The 18,832-nt window shown below is 36.7% G+C and overlaps 1 protein-coding gene across 1 annotated transcript in view; it reads left to right on the top strand.

Moving 5' to 3' along the window:
• Positions 1–30: 30 nt before the first annotated feature.
• The window catches only part of FAM149B1 (family with sequence similarity 149 member B1), a 59,845-nt gene continuing 41,043 nt past the window's right edge, over positions 31–18,832 (top strand). Inside the window, 3 exon segments of the mRNA XM_079899426.1 lie at positions 31–211; positions 4,424–4,528; positions 5,469–5,598. Coding sequence (XP_079755552.1) covers positions 165–211; positions 4,424–4,528; positions 5,469–5,598 — 282 coding nt within the window. The 5' untranslated portion in view covers positions 31–164.

Raw genomic sequence — 18,832 nt, 5'->3', positions numbered from 1 at the left:
GAGGTGGGGATCCTGTGGGAGTGACGGCCCGGAGTCTAAGAGACGGGGCGTGACGGGGCCGGAAGGTGGCGGGAGGGAGCCGAACCGGAGCCGGCGGGAGGGCCAGGCCAGAGGCCCCCAACCTGGCTTGCCCGCCCCGGCCGCGGCTGAGGAGGAAGAGGAGGATGATCTCCAGATACACTCGGAAGGCGGTGCCACAGAACTTGGAGCTGTGAGTGGACTGCTCAGCCACCCCAGCCCGGCCCAGACCGAGGCGGGCCGCAGGCGCTTTGCGGACCCTCCCTGACCAGTTCCTTGCTCCTTTTTCCTTTCCCAGGGCGAGGGAAAGAAAATTTTCTTCGGAATTCTCTCCTCCCAGCCTTGCCGGACGTTGCCCCTTCTACCTCCATCTCCAGCTAAGGGCGTGTTACCTGTGCTGTCCCAGGACTTGGCCCTCTTGGGTTGCACTTCTTGAGCTCGGGGACTGGGTTTCCTAAGGCATTTTGTAGTTTCCGCAGTGCTTCGTGCCCCAGTGTCAATGACCATTGACAACTCGTGAAGCTATTAATAGCTGAGTGCTACAATGAAGTTGAATACGTCTAGTGCCAAGCACAGTGCAAAGCTGCTTACATGCATGCATTAGCTCACTTAATCGTGTCAATAAGGAGACCAGATAGGAACTATTATTTTGCCCTTTCTACAGATAAAGATCCCAGACTTAAAGACTGTAGCATGCCAAAGATCACACAGCTAGAGGGTGGTGGTGGAGCTGAAGTACGAACCTGTTGTCAATCTGTTTTTGAAGCTTGTGGTCGTAACCATTACACATACTGCCTCTGCACCTCTGCAATTTAGTGTCAGAATCCTTAAGGATCAGTTTTGCTTTTGAGACTTTAGACAGCAAATATTTCCCGCTTGAAGACCCATCTCCCACCCCTAGTGAAGTGTTATAATGTAGGAAGTAATGATAATGTCATTCATTTATTAATGCTTTACACTTTAAAAAAGATTTTCACATTTTGATTCTCTTAACAACTCTGTAAGATGGGTATGATTATCTTTAGTTTTTCAGCAGATGAAAATATCAGAAAGGTACACATCTTAAGATTATATAACCAATAGGTTTTGAGCTTGGGTTTTTCAACCCCAAATACCAATATTTTTCCTCCACTAAACTATGTAATTTTAGCAACCATACATTTATTAATTAAATATTAACTATACAGGGCAATTAACAGGCATGGTATCTTCAGTCACATCTGGGTTTCTGTTTAGACTCTTCTGTAGCCTTGTTAATTTTAGGCAAATTACTAAATCTTTGAGCCTTCATTTCTGTAATATAGGAATAAGACCTTATCTAAAAGCATATCTAAAGTGATGGCATAGGGCTTGACACATAGTAGGTCCTCGGTAAATGGTAATTTCCTTGTCCCTTCCCATCTTTGCTTGGTACAATAGCCATACAAACAAAATCAGTCTATGATCTTTCCTTGCCTTTCAGAAGCTTATTATCTACTAAATAATAGGATAGGACACAGAAGCAGTTCAGTTAATAGGCTTTTTTAGCAAATAGGAAGAAGAAAGTCATTTACCAATAAAGGGAACAGGGCTTAGGCAAAAATCTGCTTTTATAATTAATTCTGACCATTCTGAGAGTGAAAAAAATATCATTTATGGAAAAAATTGTTGATAGCACTTATTGGGCCAGAATTATTGACCCAGTATGGTTATGTTACTTGTTCTCTATTGTTGACTTGATACTCCCTAAAGATAACTCTCCCAAAAGATGATTCTCTAGAAGTGTCAGAATAACGTGAATAATGATGATAATGAAGATTATATGCATCTAAATAACAGTATATATATATATATATATATATTTTTTTTTTTTTTTTTTTTTTTCTCAATACACGGGCCTCTCACTGTTGTGGCCTCTCCTGTTGCGGAGCACAGGCTCCGGACACGCAGGCTCAGCGGCCATGGCTCACGGGCCCAGCCGCTTCACGGCATGTGGGATCTTCCCTGACCGGGGCACGAACCCGTGTCCCCTGCATCGGCAGGCGGACTCTCAACTACTGCGCCACCAGGGAAGCCCTAACTAACAGTATATTAAAAGTAATTTTTACTTTAGGTGTTATAATGATAATTTGCTTTGATGAAGTAATTTTAGTTTTCTCCCTAATAGTTCCAAATTATAGATATTGAAAAGAGGTTGGGATAAAATATACAGCTTAACATTTTAAAAATGGTAAATCTCAAGCATAAATGTATAGTGAATAATATAATGACCTACCCATCACCTACATTAAACAGTTATCAAAATTTTAATATATTTGCTTCATCTTTCATCTATATATTTTTTTCAGCCTGTCTGTCATCTGTGAAATAAGGAAGGAAAACCCCAGACACTATCATTTCACCCCATATACTTCAATATGCATTGCTAAAAATTATACACATTTTCATATGTAACCACAAAGCTATGATCAAATTTAATATTTCTTTGGTATTATCTAATTGTCACTTGATAACCAAATTTCTCTGACAGACTAAAATATGTTTTAAGTTTCTATTTCATAGCTGGAATCCACATTTCTGATCCCCGCCACTGTCTCAAAGACAAGCTTTTGGTTGTAAAATCATTGAATGAGAGAAGTACAAATAGCTCTACACAAATCCATGCCCACCATTTGAGAAATAGTTTAAAGTACAAGCTCTGCTGACTAGGTCTTTATATACAAAAATGGTACAATTTACTAAAATCTCAAACTATTCATTTGCTCTGAGAAGCCTCAAACAAACTACTTGGATTTGAATCCTGGCTCCATTACTTACTAGCCATATGACCTTAAGTAGGTTACTTAATCCCTCTGTGCCTCACTTTCCTTTCCTGTGAAACAAGAGTATTAGATTTATAATATACATTTGCATATTAAAAGCCCTGGGAAGACCTCTTGTAAAGAAACCTGTGTAACTTTGTTTAACCTATCATGTTATTTGACTACAGAATTTTGTGGGGAAGGAAAGTCTATTGTGGATGATTAGGACTGGAACATATAATAATTGACCCCATAGTTTATTCTAATGCACATGTTGAACTCTCTAGAACAGTACTGTCCTATAGAAATATAATACAAAACACATATATAATTTAAATTTTTCAGGTAGTCACATTAAAAAAATAGTAGAAACAGGTGAAATTAACTTTTTTACCCTTTTATTTTGAAATAATTATGGACTCACAGGAAGTTACAAAAATAGTACAAAGTCCCATGAACCCTTCACCCAGATTCCCCCAATGATGACAATTTACGTAACTATCATATAATTTCAAAGCCAGGAAACTGACATTGGTACAGTACTGTTAACTAGACTATAAACCTTATTCAGTTTTCATCAGTTTTTATATCTACTCCTTTGTATATATGTATATATAGTTCTATGCAATTTGGTCTCATTTACTGATATATGTAACTACCAATACAATAGAGATACAGAGCTGTTCCATCACCACCAGGAAACATCCTTATATATGCCTTTACAGTCACATCCATTCCTTTCTTCACACCCTGGAACCACTAATCTTTTCTCCACCTCTATAGTTTTGTCATTTGTGAATGTAATATAAATGGAATCATATAGTATATGTAACCTTTTAAGATTGGCTTTTTTCACAAAGTATGATGCCCTTGAAATCCATCCAAGTTGTTGCATGTATCAGTTCACTCCTTTTTTATGCTAAATCATATTCCATTGTGTAGATATACCAAAGTTTAACTATTCAGCTGTCAAAGAACATTTCAGTTGTTCCAACCTTTTTCAATTATAAATAAAGCTGCTGTGAACGTTTGTGTACAGATTTTTGTGTGAACATAAATTTTCATTTCTCTGGGATCAGTGCCCAAGAGTGCAATGGCTAGGTCTCATGATAAACACATGTGTTTAGTTTTATAAGAAACTGAAATTATTCCAGAGTGGCTGCACCATTTTACATTCCTACCAGCAATGTATGAGAAATCCAGTTTCTCCATATCCTTATCTGCGTTTAGTGTTATCACCATATTTTATCTTAGCTGTTCTAATAGGTGTGTGGTTATACCTTATTATATTTTCAATTTGCAGTGAAATTAATTTTAAGAATATATTTTGTTTAACCCAAATATATCCAGAATATTATCATTTTAACATGTAATCAAGATAAAATAATTAATGATACATTGTACATTCTTGTTGTACTAAGACTTCGAAATCCTATGTGTTTTACACTTAAAGTGCATCTCATTTCCAACTGACCACATTTTAACTGCTAGTGATTAATGGCTACTGTATTGTACAGTGCAGTTCCAGAACAGCAAGAAGTAGGTGACGAACTTGTAGATCAAGTTACTGAAAAGTATATATTTTTTCTTTACAGGAAATATAACTTTGTTTTTCTCTTTCACAGGAAAGGAATAACAAAACATCCTCTTAATCATCATCCCCTTCCAGAGCAGCTGGATGCAATTTCCTCTACCAATGACAGCCATGAAAACGACATAAGTTCCCAAAGGTAATAACAAAAATTGTACTTGTTTGCTTATTGCACTTGATAATGGCAAAAGTTTTGTTTTTTTGCCTTAGGATTGGTATCAAGCCTTGTACTAATGAAAGAAAACAAGAATTTTTATCACACTTTTTCAATATCATTCAACTTTCATTCTGGAACAGCTAATGGAAACACACTTATTTTTATAACCTTTGAAAAGCAGTATTATGAAGTAGTTAAAAACAGAGACTCAGGAGGAACCCAAACAGATCTGATTTTTAATCCTGGTTTTGTCATCTATTAGCTGAATAATAGTGGGCAAGTTACTTACCTGGTAATAGTATCTCTTAAAGGGTGTTCTGAATATAAATGAGATAAAATACAGTAAATGCTGAGTAAATATTAGCTGCAGTTATTATTTTAAGAAATAGAGGATACGGTAACTTCACAGAGGGTTCTGAGAAGCAATGTGGTATCATAGAATAATTACAGTCATAAAACCTAGTTTCAACACCTAGTACTAAATCTCAGATTCTTTGTCTTAAAAAAGGGGTTGAGTTCTGCATCACCAGGTCGTTGTGAGGATAAAATGGGGTTAATATCTGTGAAAGTGCTTGGTAAACTAAAAGTGCCATACAAGTTCACATACTATTCTATGTGAATTCCTAGACGTTTCTGAAATGTCTTTAGTTCTCAAGGGTAGATATTATAAGTGGAATGTTAAAGTATTCATTGTAAACTAAGACTAGAATTATTTAGAATGGCTGCCATCAATTCTGTAGGAATTAGATCCGACTTTACTATGATGCTTACATTTCAAGTCCTTCATTTATTTTTACCTCTGTGGATATATTTCTACACATGCTTATCACCTAATAGATTGCTGAGTAGTTAATGCTGCAGAAACTTGAGGAAATATAAGAATTTTTCTATTTTCTCTTCTCCTTCCAAATTGTGCATTTAGTGAGTCTGACATCACACAAGAATCACCTTTTACATCAGCTGACACTGGGAATTCAAGGTCTGCTTTTCCAAGTTATACAGGCACAGGGATCTCTACTGAAGGCAGCTCGGACTTCTCCTGGGGATATGGTGTGAGTTTTATGTTATTGGTCTGATGGATTGCTTGGGAGACTGTTCTGGGAGTTAGCATTTGTCAGTTTGGTCAGTATATTTCATGCCTTCCCTCTCCTACACTGTTTATTTTTAACTTTATTTTATTTTATTTGGCTGTGCCGCGCGGCGTGCAGGACCTTAGTTCCCCAACCAGGGATCGAACCTGTGCCCCCTGCAGTGGAAGCCCGAAGTCTTAACCACTGGACCACCAGGGAAGTCCCTCCTACATTGTTTATTTACTCTTTAAAATAGCTGTAAAGAAGCATCAGCTTCACCCTCTTTCAGTATTGCTCTGTTTTATGGATGTAGTAGTTGATCCTTAGAGATGCTTAGTGTTTGGCTTAAACACTTGCACGTTGGTATGGATCTGAGCTCTGGATCTACTCCTTCTGCTGTGCTCAGTCCACTAGTGTGTCTCTCCACTACTAATATTACCTTGTTGTTTAAAATGTTTTTGAAAGTTTATTACCAAGCCATATAGACTGGGAAAATGTTTATATTACTAAATGAAAAAAAGCACGTTAAAAATAAATGTATAGGGCTTCCCTGGTGGCGCAGTGGTTGAGAGTCCGCCTGCCGAGGCAGGGGACACGGGTTCGTGCCCCGGTCTGGGAAGATCCCACATGCCCTGGAGCGGCTAGGCCCGTGAGCCATGGCCGCTGAGCCTGCGCGTCCGGAGCCTGTGCTCCGCAATGGGAGAGGCCACAACAGTGAGAGGCCCGCTTACCACAAAAAATAAATAAATAAATAAATAAATGTATAGTGTAGTTCTAATTTTATTTTACAGATATTTTTGCTTATATATACTAGAAAAAAAGACTAAAGATATTTACCTAAAATGTTACTCCTTTATTAATTGGGTGTTGAGATAATGAGATTTATTTATTTATTCATTCATGACTATCTGCCATTATAAGTATTATTTTTAAAAGACCAACAACCTTAAAAGAAAATTTAAAAAACAAATTTTATGCATGTTTCTCACCTTGATGCAATAGGTATTTTTATTTCTGTATCCTCTTTCAATCTATATTTAATTTGGCCTAGCTATAGTCATGGTGTACATACAATACTATGCTCTGTTTTCTCACTTACTGTTATTTTGTAAGCACTCTTCCACAATACTGACTTTATACAATATTATTGTTAGCAACCTGCTTTCTTTACAAAAAGCCTGCTAATTGTTACAACCTTTTTGTCACTATGAGTTATTTTCTAGTCATTTTAAGTTGGATGTATATATAGTTGCCTTACATAGTTGTATGATATATGTGCATCCTGATCTGCTTCTTCATTCACCATTATTTCATATAGACATTTTCTTTTACTACTTCCATACTTGTCAATTTGAATAGTTATATATAGTTATATAGCATTTCCTTGTTTTAATATATTATATCATAATTTAGTAATTTCATTATTATCTGATACTTGGGTTTTCAGTTTTTATTTATTCAACAAATATTTATTGAATGCATTTGTTGTCAGACACTGTATTTGGGAATATGGGGTGAATGAGATTTACGTGATTCAATAGTCTAATGAGGGAGATTGACAAAAGCAAATGAACAAAATAACTACAAAAGGTCATAAGTACTATAAGGAAGACAACAGGGAGCTGAAATAGAACACTATAAGGGGGATTCACTTTAGGTAGGGTATCATGTAGGGTAGATCTGAGACTTGAAGACTGAAGAGTTAACCACGTGAAGAATAAGGAAAAGAGCTTCCAGCAGGTAACCAGCAGCATCTGCAAAGGCCCTAAGGAGGAAGAGATCTTCATGTTTCCAAGGGAAAGTGTTTGGTATGTTCTTGGAACTGGAAAAAGGTCAGGGTGGTTGAAGGATGGTGTACCAGGGGAGAAAGCGCTAATGAGACTGGAGAGGTAGGCAGCACTAGATCTTGTAAGGCGTTGTAGGCCATGGTAAAGAATTTAAATTTTATCCTTACGTAATGATTTAATTAATTTGATGACTTATTTTGAGGTTTTAGTGTACTGACTATATATTTCAATCAGTTATCTCTATATTTTAATTAGTATCTCTTTATAAGTTATGAATGTCATACAAATGTTTCCCATTTCCCTTCTTTCCTTTTGGTATTTATTGTGTAACAGATTTTTTTTAAAAAATTCAAATATAACCATTTTACTTTTGACCTTAATTTCTTTGCTAGTCAGGATTTTATCTTTAGAAAGATGGAATATTATAATATTCTTCTTCATAGCTTTTTAATAGAATTTTGCGTGTTTAACTTTTTAACTCACCAGACTTTTAAAATAGTATATGGTGTGAGGATAATTCTTTTACTGTTGAACCTACTTTGTTTGAACAATTTTTCTACATTTGACTTAATATCTTAGGGTTTTCATGATATTTTAAAAATCTTGGAAAATCTATTAGTGTTCATTAAAAAACATGTATTATTTAGTATTTGTGTCCTCTTTGCTCTTTCAGATAAATTTTATTTTCCCTTGTATGAAATTTTATAAAATATTCATGAGGGATTTAATTGATATTGTATTACAACATTATATTAAATTAGGTGCAGGGAGAACTAAAATTTATTGAATATTTAATAGGTGCTAGGCTCTGTACTAATCGCTTTATAAACACATTTCAGTCATTTTGTACCTTGACTGAACTTAGTATTCTACCTAGAAATATAGTTTACTTAGATCTTCCTTTAATTTAATCCACTTTATCATTTCATTATTTATTTTGAGTAAATCTCTTGTTGTAAGATACAACTGATATTAAAATTGAACTTAGTATTTAATTATACATTTTCCTTGCTTTTGAACTTAGGTGTTTTTGAGTTATCACTGGTATATAGGAATACAGTTTTCCCCCCAATTTAACTAATGGCCTACTACTTTGCCAAATATATTTATAATCATGCTGGCGTTTATATTCTTAGGTTTATTTCTTTTAAAATATTGTTTTAAAATTAACAAAGTTGGGGACTTCCCTGGTGGTCCAGTGGTTGAGACTTCGCCTTCCAATGTAGGGGGTGTGGGTTCGATCCCTGGTCGGGGAACTAGGATCCCACATGCCTCGGGGCCAAAAAACCAAAACATAAAACAGGCAGTGTTGTAAGAAGTTCAATAAAGACTTTAAAAATGGTCCACATTAAAAAAAAAAAAAGTCTTAAAAAAATTAACAAAGTTATTATAATGATGTGAAGGAAGACTTTCCTTTTTTATTCTAATTATATCTATTATTTAAAGTTTTATAGTCAACAATCATAAAAATATCTAACCCAGTTCTATTCTATTTTAGTTTTATCTAGTTCGGATTGATTTTTTTTTAAATAATCAAATAAGGTTTATTCTAGGAATACAAAGATGGGTCAATATCTGTAAATGTATTAATATGTTTAACATCAGTGAATTAAAGGAAAAAATATGATCAAGCCAATAGATGTTTAAAAGATACTTGATAAAATTCAAAAACCATTCCTTATAAAAATTTTCAATTAGATAGGGAAGGAAACCCTTGAAACTTGATAATGACTATTTGTCAGTTAAATATCAGTTTAAATGGCAAAACACTAAAGCTGTTTCAGTTACAGCAAGGAACCAGACAGGGATTCTCTATTTACAAATTTAATTGATTCCTTTGCTAACTTTGTACATTTTAATTTTTACATAAAGCTTGTCATCATACACTCTATCCAGGGCTATTTGTTTTTCCACTTAACACTATCAATATATTTTGAAGAATATATTACATTATAGTATATTATGTATATTATAGCATATTCAAATATATATATTATTAAAAAACTAACTGCTTTGTTCTTTGATGGCTGCATAGCCATTGCTATTACAAAAAAGTGCTGCATTTATGACTCTGTACATATATTATTTTACATATATATGAACATATCTGAGGATAAGTTTCTAGAGGTTGAATGCTGCTCAAAAGATACATGCTTTTGTAATTTTGAAAGTTGTTACCAAATTGACCTCTGTAAAAGTTATGACAATCTGCAATCTCACCAGGAACATATGAAAGGGCCTATTTTCTTACACTCTTGACCAAAACAGTGAATTATCAAACTTTTTCATCTTTGCCAGAGTTTTAGTTTTTTTTATTTAAAGGTATCTGATGCAATGGGGTTGATTAGAAAAGAAAAGTTGCACACCTTACAGAAAACTGCATAACTTACATATTGGGTGTGCATGTGTGTGTGTGTGTGTGTGTATGTGTGTATGTGTGAAAACAGTACACAGATCAAGATATAGACAATCAGCATCCCACAAGGCTCCTAGATGCCCTCTCCCAACCCCAAAGATAACTACTGTTCTGACCTCTATCATCAGGTTTACTTGTTCTTGCCCTTCATATAAATGGAATCCTACAGTATGTATTTTTTATATCTGGCTTCTTTTGCCTAGAACTGTTTGAAAAGTTCATACATGATGTTGCACATATTTGTAGTCTGTGAATTGCCTATTAATATTTTCATACTCATTTATTATTTTATTTATCATTTTCATATTAATTAGTAGGAGTTCTTTGTCTTTATTTTTAAATTTATTTTAACTTATTTTTTATTTATTTATATTTTGGCTGTGTTAGGTCTTCGTTGCTGTGCGCGAGCTTTCTCTAGTTGCAGTGAGTGGGGGCTACTCGTTGTTGTGGTGCGCGGGCTTCTCATTGCAGTGGCTTCTGTTGTGGAGCATGGTCTCTAGGCGTGCAGCCTTCAGTAGTTGTGGCATGAGGGCTCAGTAGTTGTGGCACAAGGGCTCAGTAGCTGTGGCTTGTGGGCTCTAGAGCGCAGGCTCAGTAGTTGTGGCGCACAGGCTTAGTTGCTCCACTGCATGTGGGATCTTCCCGGATCAGGGCTCAAACCTGTGTCCCCTGTATTGGCAGGCGGATTCTTAACCCCTGGTACCTCTTTGTCTTTTAGATTAGGGGTGGTGGGTGTACTTTTTGTGTAAAGGGCTAGATAGTAAATATTTCAGGCTCTGCAGACTCTGTCAGGACCCTCAACTCTCACTGAGAAGACAGCCATAAGCAGTGTATAAATACATGGGCATGACAATGTTCCAATAAATTTTATTTACAAAATAGGCTGTGGGCTGGATTTGTCCCACTGGTCATAGTTTGCTGACCCCTGTTCTAAATAGTTATATAATGTCCACTCTCCCTGTACAACTATAGAACTTTTGGTATTGTACCCAGTTGAAAATTTATTTACCAACCTCTGTTACAGGTAGAGGTAGGTAATGAATTGTACAATAAGTCAGGAGATGGGGCTTTCTGGAATGCCGTTTTTTTGAGAAAAAATTCTGGAAAATTCCTAATTCCTAATTCGGAAAATTCCTAATTAGGAATTCTCCTAATTCCTGCCTGGAACATGGAACTATGGCTAAAGGTAAAGCAGCCATCTTGGACCATAAAGCATCACTGAGGATGGAAATGATTGATAGAAGAAACTGAGTCCTTGATAACCATGGAGGCACCATATCGCTTTTAATGCCTACCCCTAGATTTAATTTTTTTGAGAGAGAAATTAAACTTTTATCTTGTTTAAGTCACTGTTGTTTTTATTAGTAGTAACTAAATGCAATTAATCACTGATACACTCATTCTTTGTTAAATGTATTGCAAATATCTTTTCCTGGTCTGTGGCTTTTGTAACTTTCACAATTCCCACGCTTAGGTCTTTAATCCCCCGGAATAGTTTTTTGTATATGGTATATAGCAGGAACATAATTTTAATTTTTTCATATGGATAATGAATTGTTTCAGCACCATTTACTGACTAGTTCAGGATTTCTAAGCAAGGGCATTTTTGGCATTTTGGATATGGCTGTTGTACAGCAATGTCCCATGTATAGCAGGATGTTTAGTATTAATGATCCCTGCCTATTAAATACCTGTAGCAACCTCTAGTCATTGTGATCACTAAAAATGCACATATATATTTCCAGCTTCTTCCATAAAAGGTAGCATTATTTCCGGAGAGTACTGTTGCATCCTTTCTCCATTGATTTGCTATGTTACCTCTGTTATAGATTAAGTTTTAAAATATGAAATGGTCTGTTCCTGGGCTCTCTAAACTGTTCTATTCTAAACTCATGCGAATACAACTGGCTTTTTTTGTTTGTTTGTTTTTTTGCGGTACGCGGGCCTCTCACTGTTGTGGCCTCTCCAGTTGCGGAGCACAGGCTCCGGACGCGCAGGCTCAGCGGCCATGGCTCACGGGACCAGCCGCTCCGCGGCATATGGGATCTTCCTGAACCGGGGCACAAACCCGTGTCCCCTGCATCGTCAGGCGGACTCTCAACCACTGCGCCACCAGGGAAGCCCAATACAACTGGTTTTCATTAAACTATAGCTTTATAATAATCTATAATATGTGATAGGGAAGTCTTACTACATTATTGATAATTGTCTTGGCCAACCTTTTTTATGTATGTTAGAATCTGATTATTAAATTGCATAGGTCAATTTGGGGAGGACTGCTATCTTTATGATAGTGAGTTTTCCTAATCATGAATTTGATATATAAATCTTTCCATTTATTATCCATTTCTTTAATGTCTTTCAATACATTTTTATAATTTTATCCATAAAAGTAATATATATTTGTTGAAGATTTATTCCTAGGTACCTTGCATGGTATATTAAAAATCATATTTTTAATCTATTTGTTGCTGGTATATAGGTGTAGAGTTCATGTTTTGTTTTGTTTTTTTAAATTAATTTATTTATTTTTGGCTGTGTTGGGTCTTCGTTGCTGTGCGTGGGCTTTCTCTAGTTGCGGTGAGGGGGGGCTACTCTTCATTGTGGTGTGTGGGCTCCTCATTGCAGTGGTTTCTCTTGTTGTGGAGCACGGGCTCTAGGTGTGCGGGCTTCAGTAGTTGTGGCACACGGGCTCAGTAGTTGTGGCGCATGGGCTTAGTTGCTTCGCAGCATGTAGGATCCTCCTGGACCAGGGCTCAAACCCGTGTCCCCTGGATTGGCAGGCGGATTCTTAACCACTGCACCACCAGGGAAGTCCCAGAGTTCATGTTTTCTAAGGGAACTGAGTTCTAGGCTAATGTTGGCTTCTGGCAGAAATTTATATTCTTTGTCATGTGTTTAACTTTTGATATTTCATTTAAATGTTTTAATAGATTTCTCATCTGTTTAATACTAGATTAGACTTTCATTGGATTTATTATTTTTACTTTTTTTTACTGTGATAGTCACATACATAAAATTCACTCTTTTAAAGTGAACAATTAAATGATTTGCAGTATATTCACAGAGTCGTGCAACCATCCTATCATTTTCATCACCCCAAAAAGAAACCCTGTCTCCATTAGCAATTACTCTCCATTTCTCTCTCCACCCAGCCCCTGGCAACCACTAATCTGCTTTCTGTCTGTATGGATTTGCCTATTCTGATATTTCATATAAATGAATCATACAGTATATCACCTATTGTGTCTGGCTTATTTCACCTAGCATATGTTCACATTTTATCCATGTTACAGCATGTGTCAGTACTTCTTTTTTATTAATGAATATAATTTAATTGCATGGATATACCAATTTTGTTTATTCATCAGATGATGGACATTTGGATTGTTTCACTTTTTTGCTATTATGAATAATGCTACTATGAACACTTGTGTACAAGTTTTTCTGTGGACATGTTTTGAATATTCTTAGGTATACACCTAGGAGTGGAATTTCTAGGTCATATAAAAACTCTATGTTTAATATTTTGAAGAATACATTTCTCTTTGAAACTTATAGCTATAATTGTGATTGTTTTCAAGGTTCCTGGTTAGTATATAAATAATGTTGATATTTTCCTTGTATTACACAAACATTTCATTGCAGATTTCACATGTATGTCAGAGTAGGTAATTCCTGTGAAATCCATTATTAGTAATGGATTGTGTCTTAATCAAATTCAAGTTTTGTGATCAAAGTTGCAATTACTGCACATTGTGTTTTCTTAATAACTTGGAAACAACCTCAAACTTACAGAAAAGTTGTAAGTATAGTAAAAAGAACAGTTTTCCCTTGGTATCCATGAGGGATTGGTTCCAGGACCCCCTGTGGATACCAAAATCCAGGGATGCTCAAGTCTCACATAAAATGGTGCAGTATTTGCATATTACCTACGCATATCCTACTGTACACTTTAAATCCTTTCTAGATTGCTTATAATACCTAATACAATATAAATGTGTTTTACATTTACAAACCCATGAATATGGAGGCCAACTGTTTTTTTCCTGAATGGTTTGAGAGTAAGTTACTGACATGATACTCCCTTGCACCAAATATTTTAGTGTATATTTCCTTCAAGCAAGGACACACTACATTACTAGAGGGCAAGAATCAAATTCAGGAAATTAACACTGATATATTGCTACCACCTAATCCATAGATCCCATTAAAGTTTCACTAGTTGTCCCAATGATATCCTTTATAGCAAAAGTTTATATCACATTGTCAAGTCTCTTTAGTCTCCCTCAATCTGGAACAGTTCTTGAGTCTATGATACGACAGAAATGAGCTTGTTTTTCTCATTGCATTCTATTAGGTGGCACATAATTCCATTTGTCCCATTATTAATGTTGTTCACTTTGATCACTTAATTAAGGTGATTTTCCTTTGCATTTGAAAGTATTTTATTGGGGATATATGTATACGTATAGCTGATTCACTTTGTTATAAAGCAGAAACTAAAACACCATTGTAAAGCAATTATACTCCAATAAAGATATTTAAAAAAAAGTATTTTACGGGGCGGTACATTGAAATTATGTACCTACTATCCTGTTCCTCCTCAGACTTTCAATTTATGATTTATATCAGTGTAGACTCAAGGATTCCTATTTTGTTCTGTTAGTTATAATATATAATACATCATTATTTATCTTGAAGTTCCAATTGTCCCAGATTTGGCCCACAGAATTCCCTGCAAGCTGCTTCTGTGCCATTTTGACATGTTCCCATCCTTCTTTAAATATTTCCTTACTTTCTGGCACAAGATATCCAGGCTTATTTTGTACTTTCTTTGCCCCAACCCTGGAATCAGCCAATTCTTTAAGAAGCTCTGGTTCCTTTTATGCCATGTTTAGAAACAAAGATTTGGGTGCTAAGCGTGCTCATTGCTTTTTAGGTGTCACTTATTCCCAAACCCTCCCAGTGGACAGAACTAGGGAATATAAGTACTCCTCCTATCCCACTGTGAAATGACAAGGTTCATTCTAGTTTTTTCCTTTTCTAATTTGTAACTTCTTTCTCTGACAGTGATAAACGTGGCTTCCGTTATTCTTAATATATTTACTTATTTGATTAGTCCCCCTGAACATAACCAGTTCCCCACTAATCCACTGCCTCTTAACCTCTGCAAATGCTCTTCTCACTCCACATACGTTTCAACACCCTGTGCTGAGTCACTGACCCTTGCATTCTCGCACCCAATGAATGATCTCCTCATCCCACTCAGAGTCAGACACCCAATGTTGTCCTTGCCTCCGAATAGGCACCTTCCTCAGGCTGCTTGGGCTATTACCCTGTGTGGGGCTGCCGACTCCCCACATGGTAACTTTCTTCTCCATTGTTGTTCCAACATTATAAGCTGGCTGCTCTCCCGCAAGGACATCCTCCTCATCTCACTTGTGCTCCATCACCCTGCAACAACCTGCTCCCCATGCAAACACCCACTGTGGCAGATTATATTTTCAAAAGTCATGCCAATATACATCCATCTGACATGCCCTTATTACAAGATACTGATATTCCTCCACTGAAGAGATAGGCTCTATGTTCTTTCCCTTTGAACCTGAATGGACTATTTAACTGCCTTAATCAGTAGAATGCAGTGAAAGTGATGCTGCATGATTTTTTAGGTTAGAAAGCAACACAGCTTCTGCCTGCCTCTTTCTGTTTCTCTCTCTCTGGATGCTTGACCTTGGAATTCAGCCACTATGTTGTGAGGAAGTTCAAACCACATGGAAAAGCCCATATAGAGAGAAACTGAAGCCCCCAGCTGAAAGCCAGCATCAATTGCTAGATATTTGAGTGAATGAACACTCAGATGCTTTCAGCTCTAAGCCTTTGAGCTTTTCAACTGATATCCCAGATGCTGTGGAGAAGAGACAAACCATTCCTGCTGTGAGCTATGTAAATTCCAGACACATGTAAACCTGCAAAGATAATACATGATTATTGCTATTTTGAGCCATTCAGTTTTGGAGTAATCTGGTACACTGCCAAAGTAATTAGAACACCCCTCTCACACTGCTCAGGGTCAGAAAAACTGCTTAGATGTTCTCTTTACCTCTCTTAGGCTCCTATCATACAACAGGCTGTCTTCCTACACAGATGCCGTCATTACTGTGCTTAGGTTCCAATATCTTATAACAGGCTGCCTTCCCAGGTTGATGCCTTCCTTATTCTGTTTTGGCTCTGAAACTCCATGTTGACTGTCTCTTGAGGCATTGGTTAACAGGCAGCCCATATCGATAATCCCTAAGAGAAAAGAAACTCATAAGGTAGGCAGGCCCCTGTTTACCCTGGCTCCCTGCCTGGGAATAATTTTCTGACTATGGAATTGTAAGATAGAGTCCAAACAAAGCACAGTGGTCCCATTTTGCTGAGTAACAGAGATCAGAGTTCGGGGCAGATGAAGCAGTTGGAATCTTTAGGACACAGGGAGATAAAGAACACGAGAAACTAAATAGGTGGGTAAATACAAAGTCTATATTTTTTAGTGATTTCTCTAAAGGATAACTGACTGAATAAAGCAAAACATGTGCAAGATGGAGTTTATATTTGTAGAAGTAAAAGCTGAGACAAACATAGCTCAAAGGATGGGTGAATATAAATGGAATTATACTGTTATACGATTATTACATTTGTGAAGTGTCAGGTATCAAGACAAGTGGGAAGTATGAAGAGGGAGGTGTGAAGTGGTAAAATATTGACTAACTAGACTTTGATAGGTTAAGAATGCACATTATTAGCCCTAGAGCAAGCATTAAAAAATTATAAGAAGAATAAGCTAAGATGCCAATAGGGGAAATAAAATGGAATACTAACAAATATTTGATTAACCTAGAATAAGACAGGAAAGGAAAAGAACAAGAAAGGCTCCCCCCCCGCAAAAAAAGGGACAAATGGAAAAGAAACAGCAAGATGGTAGACTACAACCCAACCATGTCAATAATTAAAACAAAAAAAATGGAATGGATAAAAAATGGATAAAACACAGAATGGATTCAAAAAAAAAAAACAAGACTCAACTATATACTATATGGAAGAGACGAACTCTAAATATAAAGACACAGATTGAAATTAAAAGGACAGAGAAAGTTATACTGTGCACACAATAGGCTTATATTAATATGAGACAAAATAAACTTCAAGACACAGAGTTGATTACTAGGAAAGAGGAATATTTTTTACGGATAAAAAGGCAGTTTGGGGGCTTCCCTGGTGGCACAGTGGTTAAGAATCCTCCTGCCAATGCAGGGGACATAGGTTCGAGCCCTGGTCTGGGAAGATCCCACATGCTGTGGAGCAACTAAGCCCATGTGCCACAACTACTGAGCCTGCGCTCTAGAGCTGCTACCCACAACTACTGAGCCCGCGTGCTGAAACTACTGAAGCCTGTGCACCTAGAGCCCATGCTCTGCAACAAAAGAAGCCACCGCAACAAGAAGACCGCACACCACAAGGAAGAGTAGCCCCCGCTCGCCACAACTAGAGAAAAGCCTGCACGCAGCAATGAAGACCCAGCGCAGCCAAAAAAAAAAAAAGGCAGTTTGGGGACATCCCTGGCAGTCCAGTGGTTAACGCTCCACACTTCCACTGCAGGAGGCACGGGTTCGACCCCTGGTCAGGGAACTAAGATCCTATATGCCATGCAGCCAAAAAAAAAAACTTTAAGAAAAAATGCTTGCATTCCTATACACTAATGACGAAAAATCAGCAAGAGAAACTAAGGAAACAATCCCATTTACCACTGCAACAAAAAGAATAAGATACCTAGGAATAAACATACCTAAGGAGGCAAAAGACTTGTACTCAGAAAACTATAAAACACTGATGAAAGAAATCAAAGATGATGTAAACAGATGGAGAAATATACCATGTTCTTGGATTGGAAGAATCAACATTGTGAAAATGACTGTACTACCCAAAGCAATCTACAGATTCAATGTAATCCCTATCAAACTACCAATGGCATTTTTCACAGAACTAGAACAAAAACTTTCACAATTTGTATGGAAACACAAAAGACCCCGAATAGCCAGAGCAATCTTGAGAAAGAAAAACGGAGCTGGAGGAATCAGGCTTCCTGACTTCAGACTATACTACAAAGCTACAGTAATCAAGACAGTATGGTACTGGCACAAATACAGAAATATAGATCAATGGAACTGGATAGAAAGCCCAGAGATAAACCCACGCACATATGGTCACCTTATTTTTCATAAAGGAGGCAAGAATATACAATGGAGAAAAGACAGCCTCTTCAATAAGTGGTGCTGGGAAAACTGGACAGCTACATGTAAAAGAATGAAATTAGAACACTCCCTAACACCATACACAAAAATAAACTCAAAATGGATTAAAGACCTAAATGTAAGGCCAGACACTATAAAACTCTTAGAGGAAAACTTGGGCAGAACACTCTATAACATACATCACAGCAAGATCCTTTTTGACCCAACTCCTAGAGAAATGGAAATAAAAACAAAAATAAACAAGTGGGACCTAATGAAACTTAAAAGCTTTTGCACAGCAAGGAAACCATAAACAAGACCAAAAGACAACTCTCAGAATGGGAGAAACTATTTGCAAATGAAGCAACTGACAAAGGATTAATCTCCAAAATTTACAAGCAGCTCATGCAGCTCAATATCAAAAAAACAAACAACCCAATTAAAAAATGGGCAGAAGACCTAAATAGACATTTCTCCAAAGAAGATATACAGATTGCCAACAAACACATGAAAGGATGCTGAACATCACTAATCATTAGAGAAATGCAAATCAAAACCACAACGAGGTATCACCTCACATCAGTCAGAATGGCCGTCATCAAAAAATCTATAAACAATAAATGCTGGAGAGGGTGTGGAGAAAAGGGAACCCTCTTGCAGTGTTGGTGAGAATGCAAACTGATACAGCCACTATGGAGAACAGTATGGAGGTTCCTTAAAAAAACTAAAAATAGAAA

Source organism: Stenella coeruleoalba (assembly GCF_951394435.1).
Source record: "Stenella coeruleoalba genome assembly, chromosome: 16".
NCBI classification, from domain to species: Eukaryota; Metazoa; Chordata; class Mammalia; order Artiodactyla; family Delphinidae; genus Stenella; species Stenella coeruleoalba.
The sequence above is the reverse complement of the archived record's forward strand: the minus strand, read 5'-3'. Positions and strand labels throughout refer to the sequence as shown.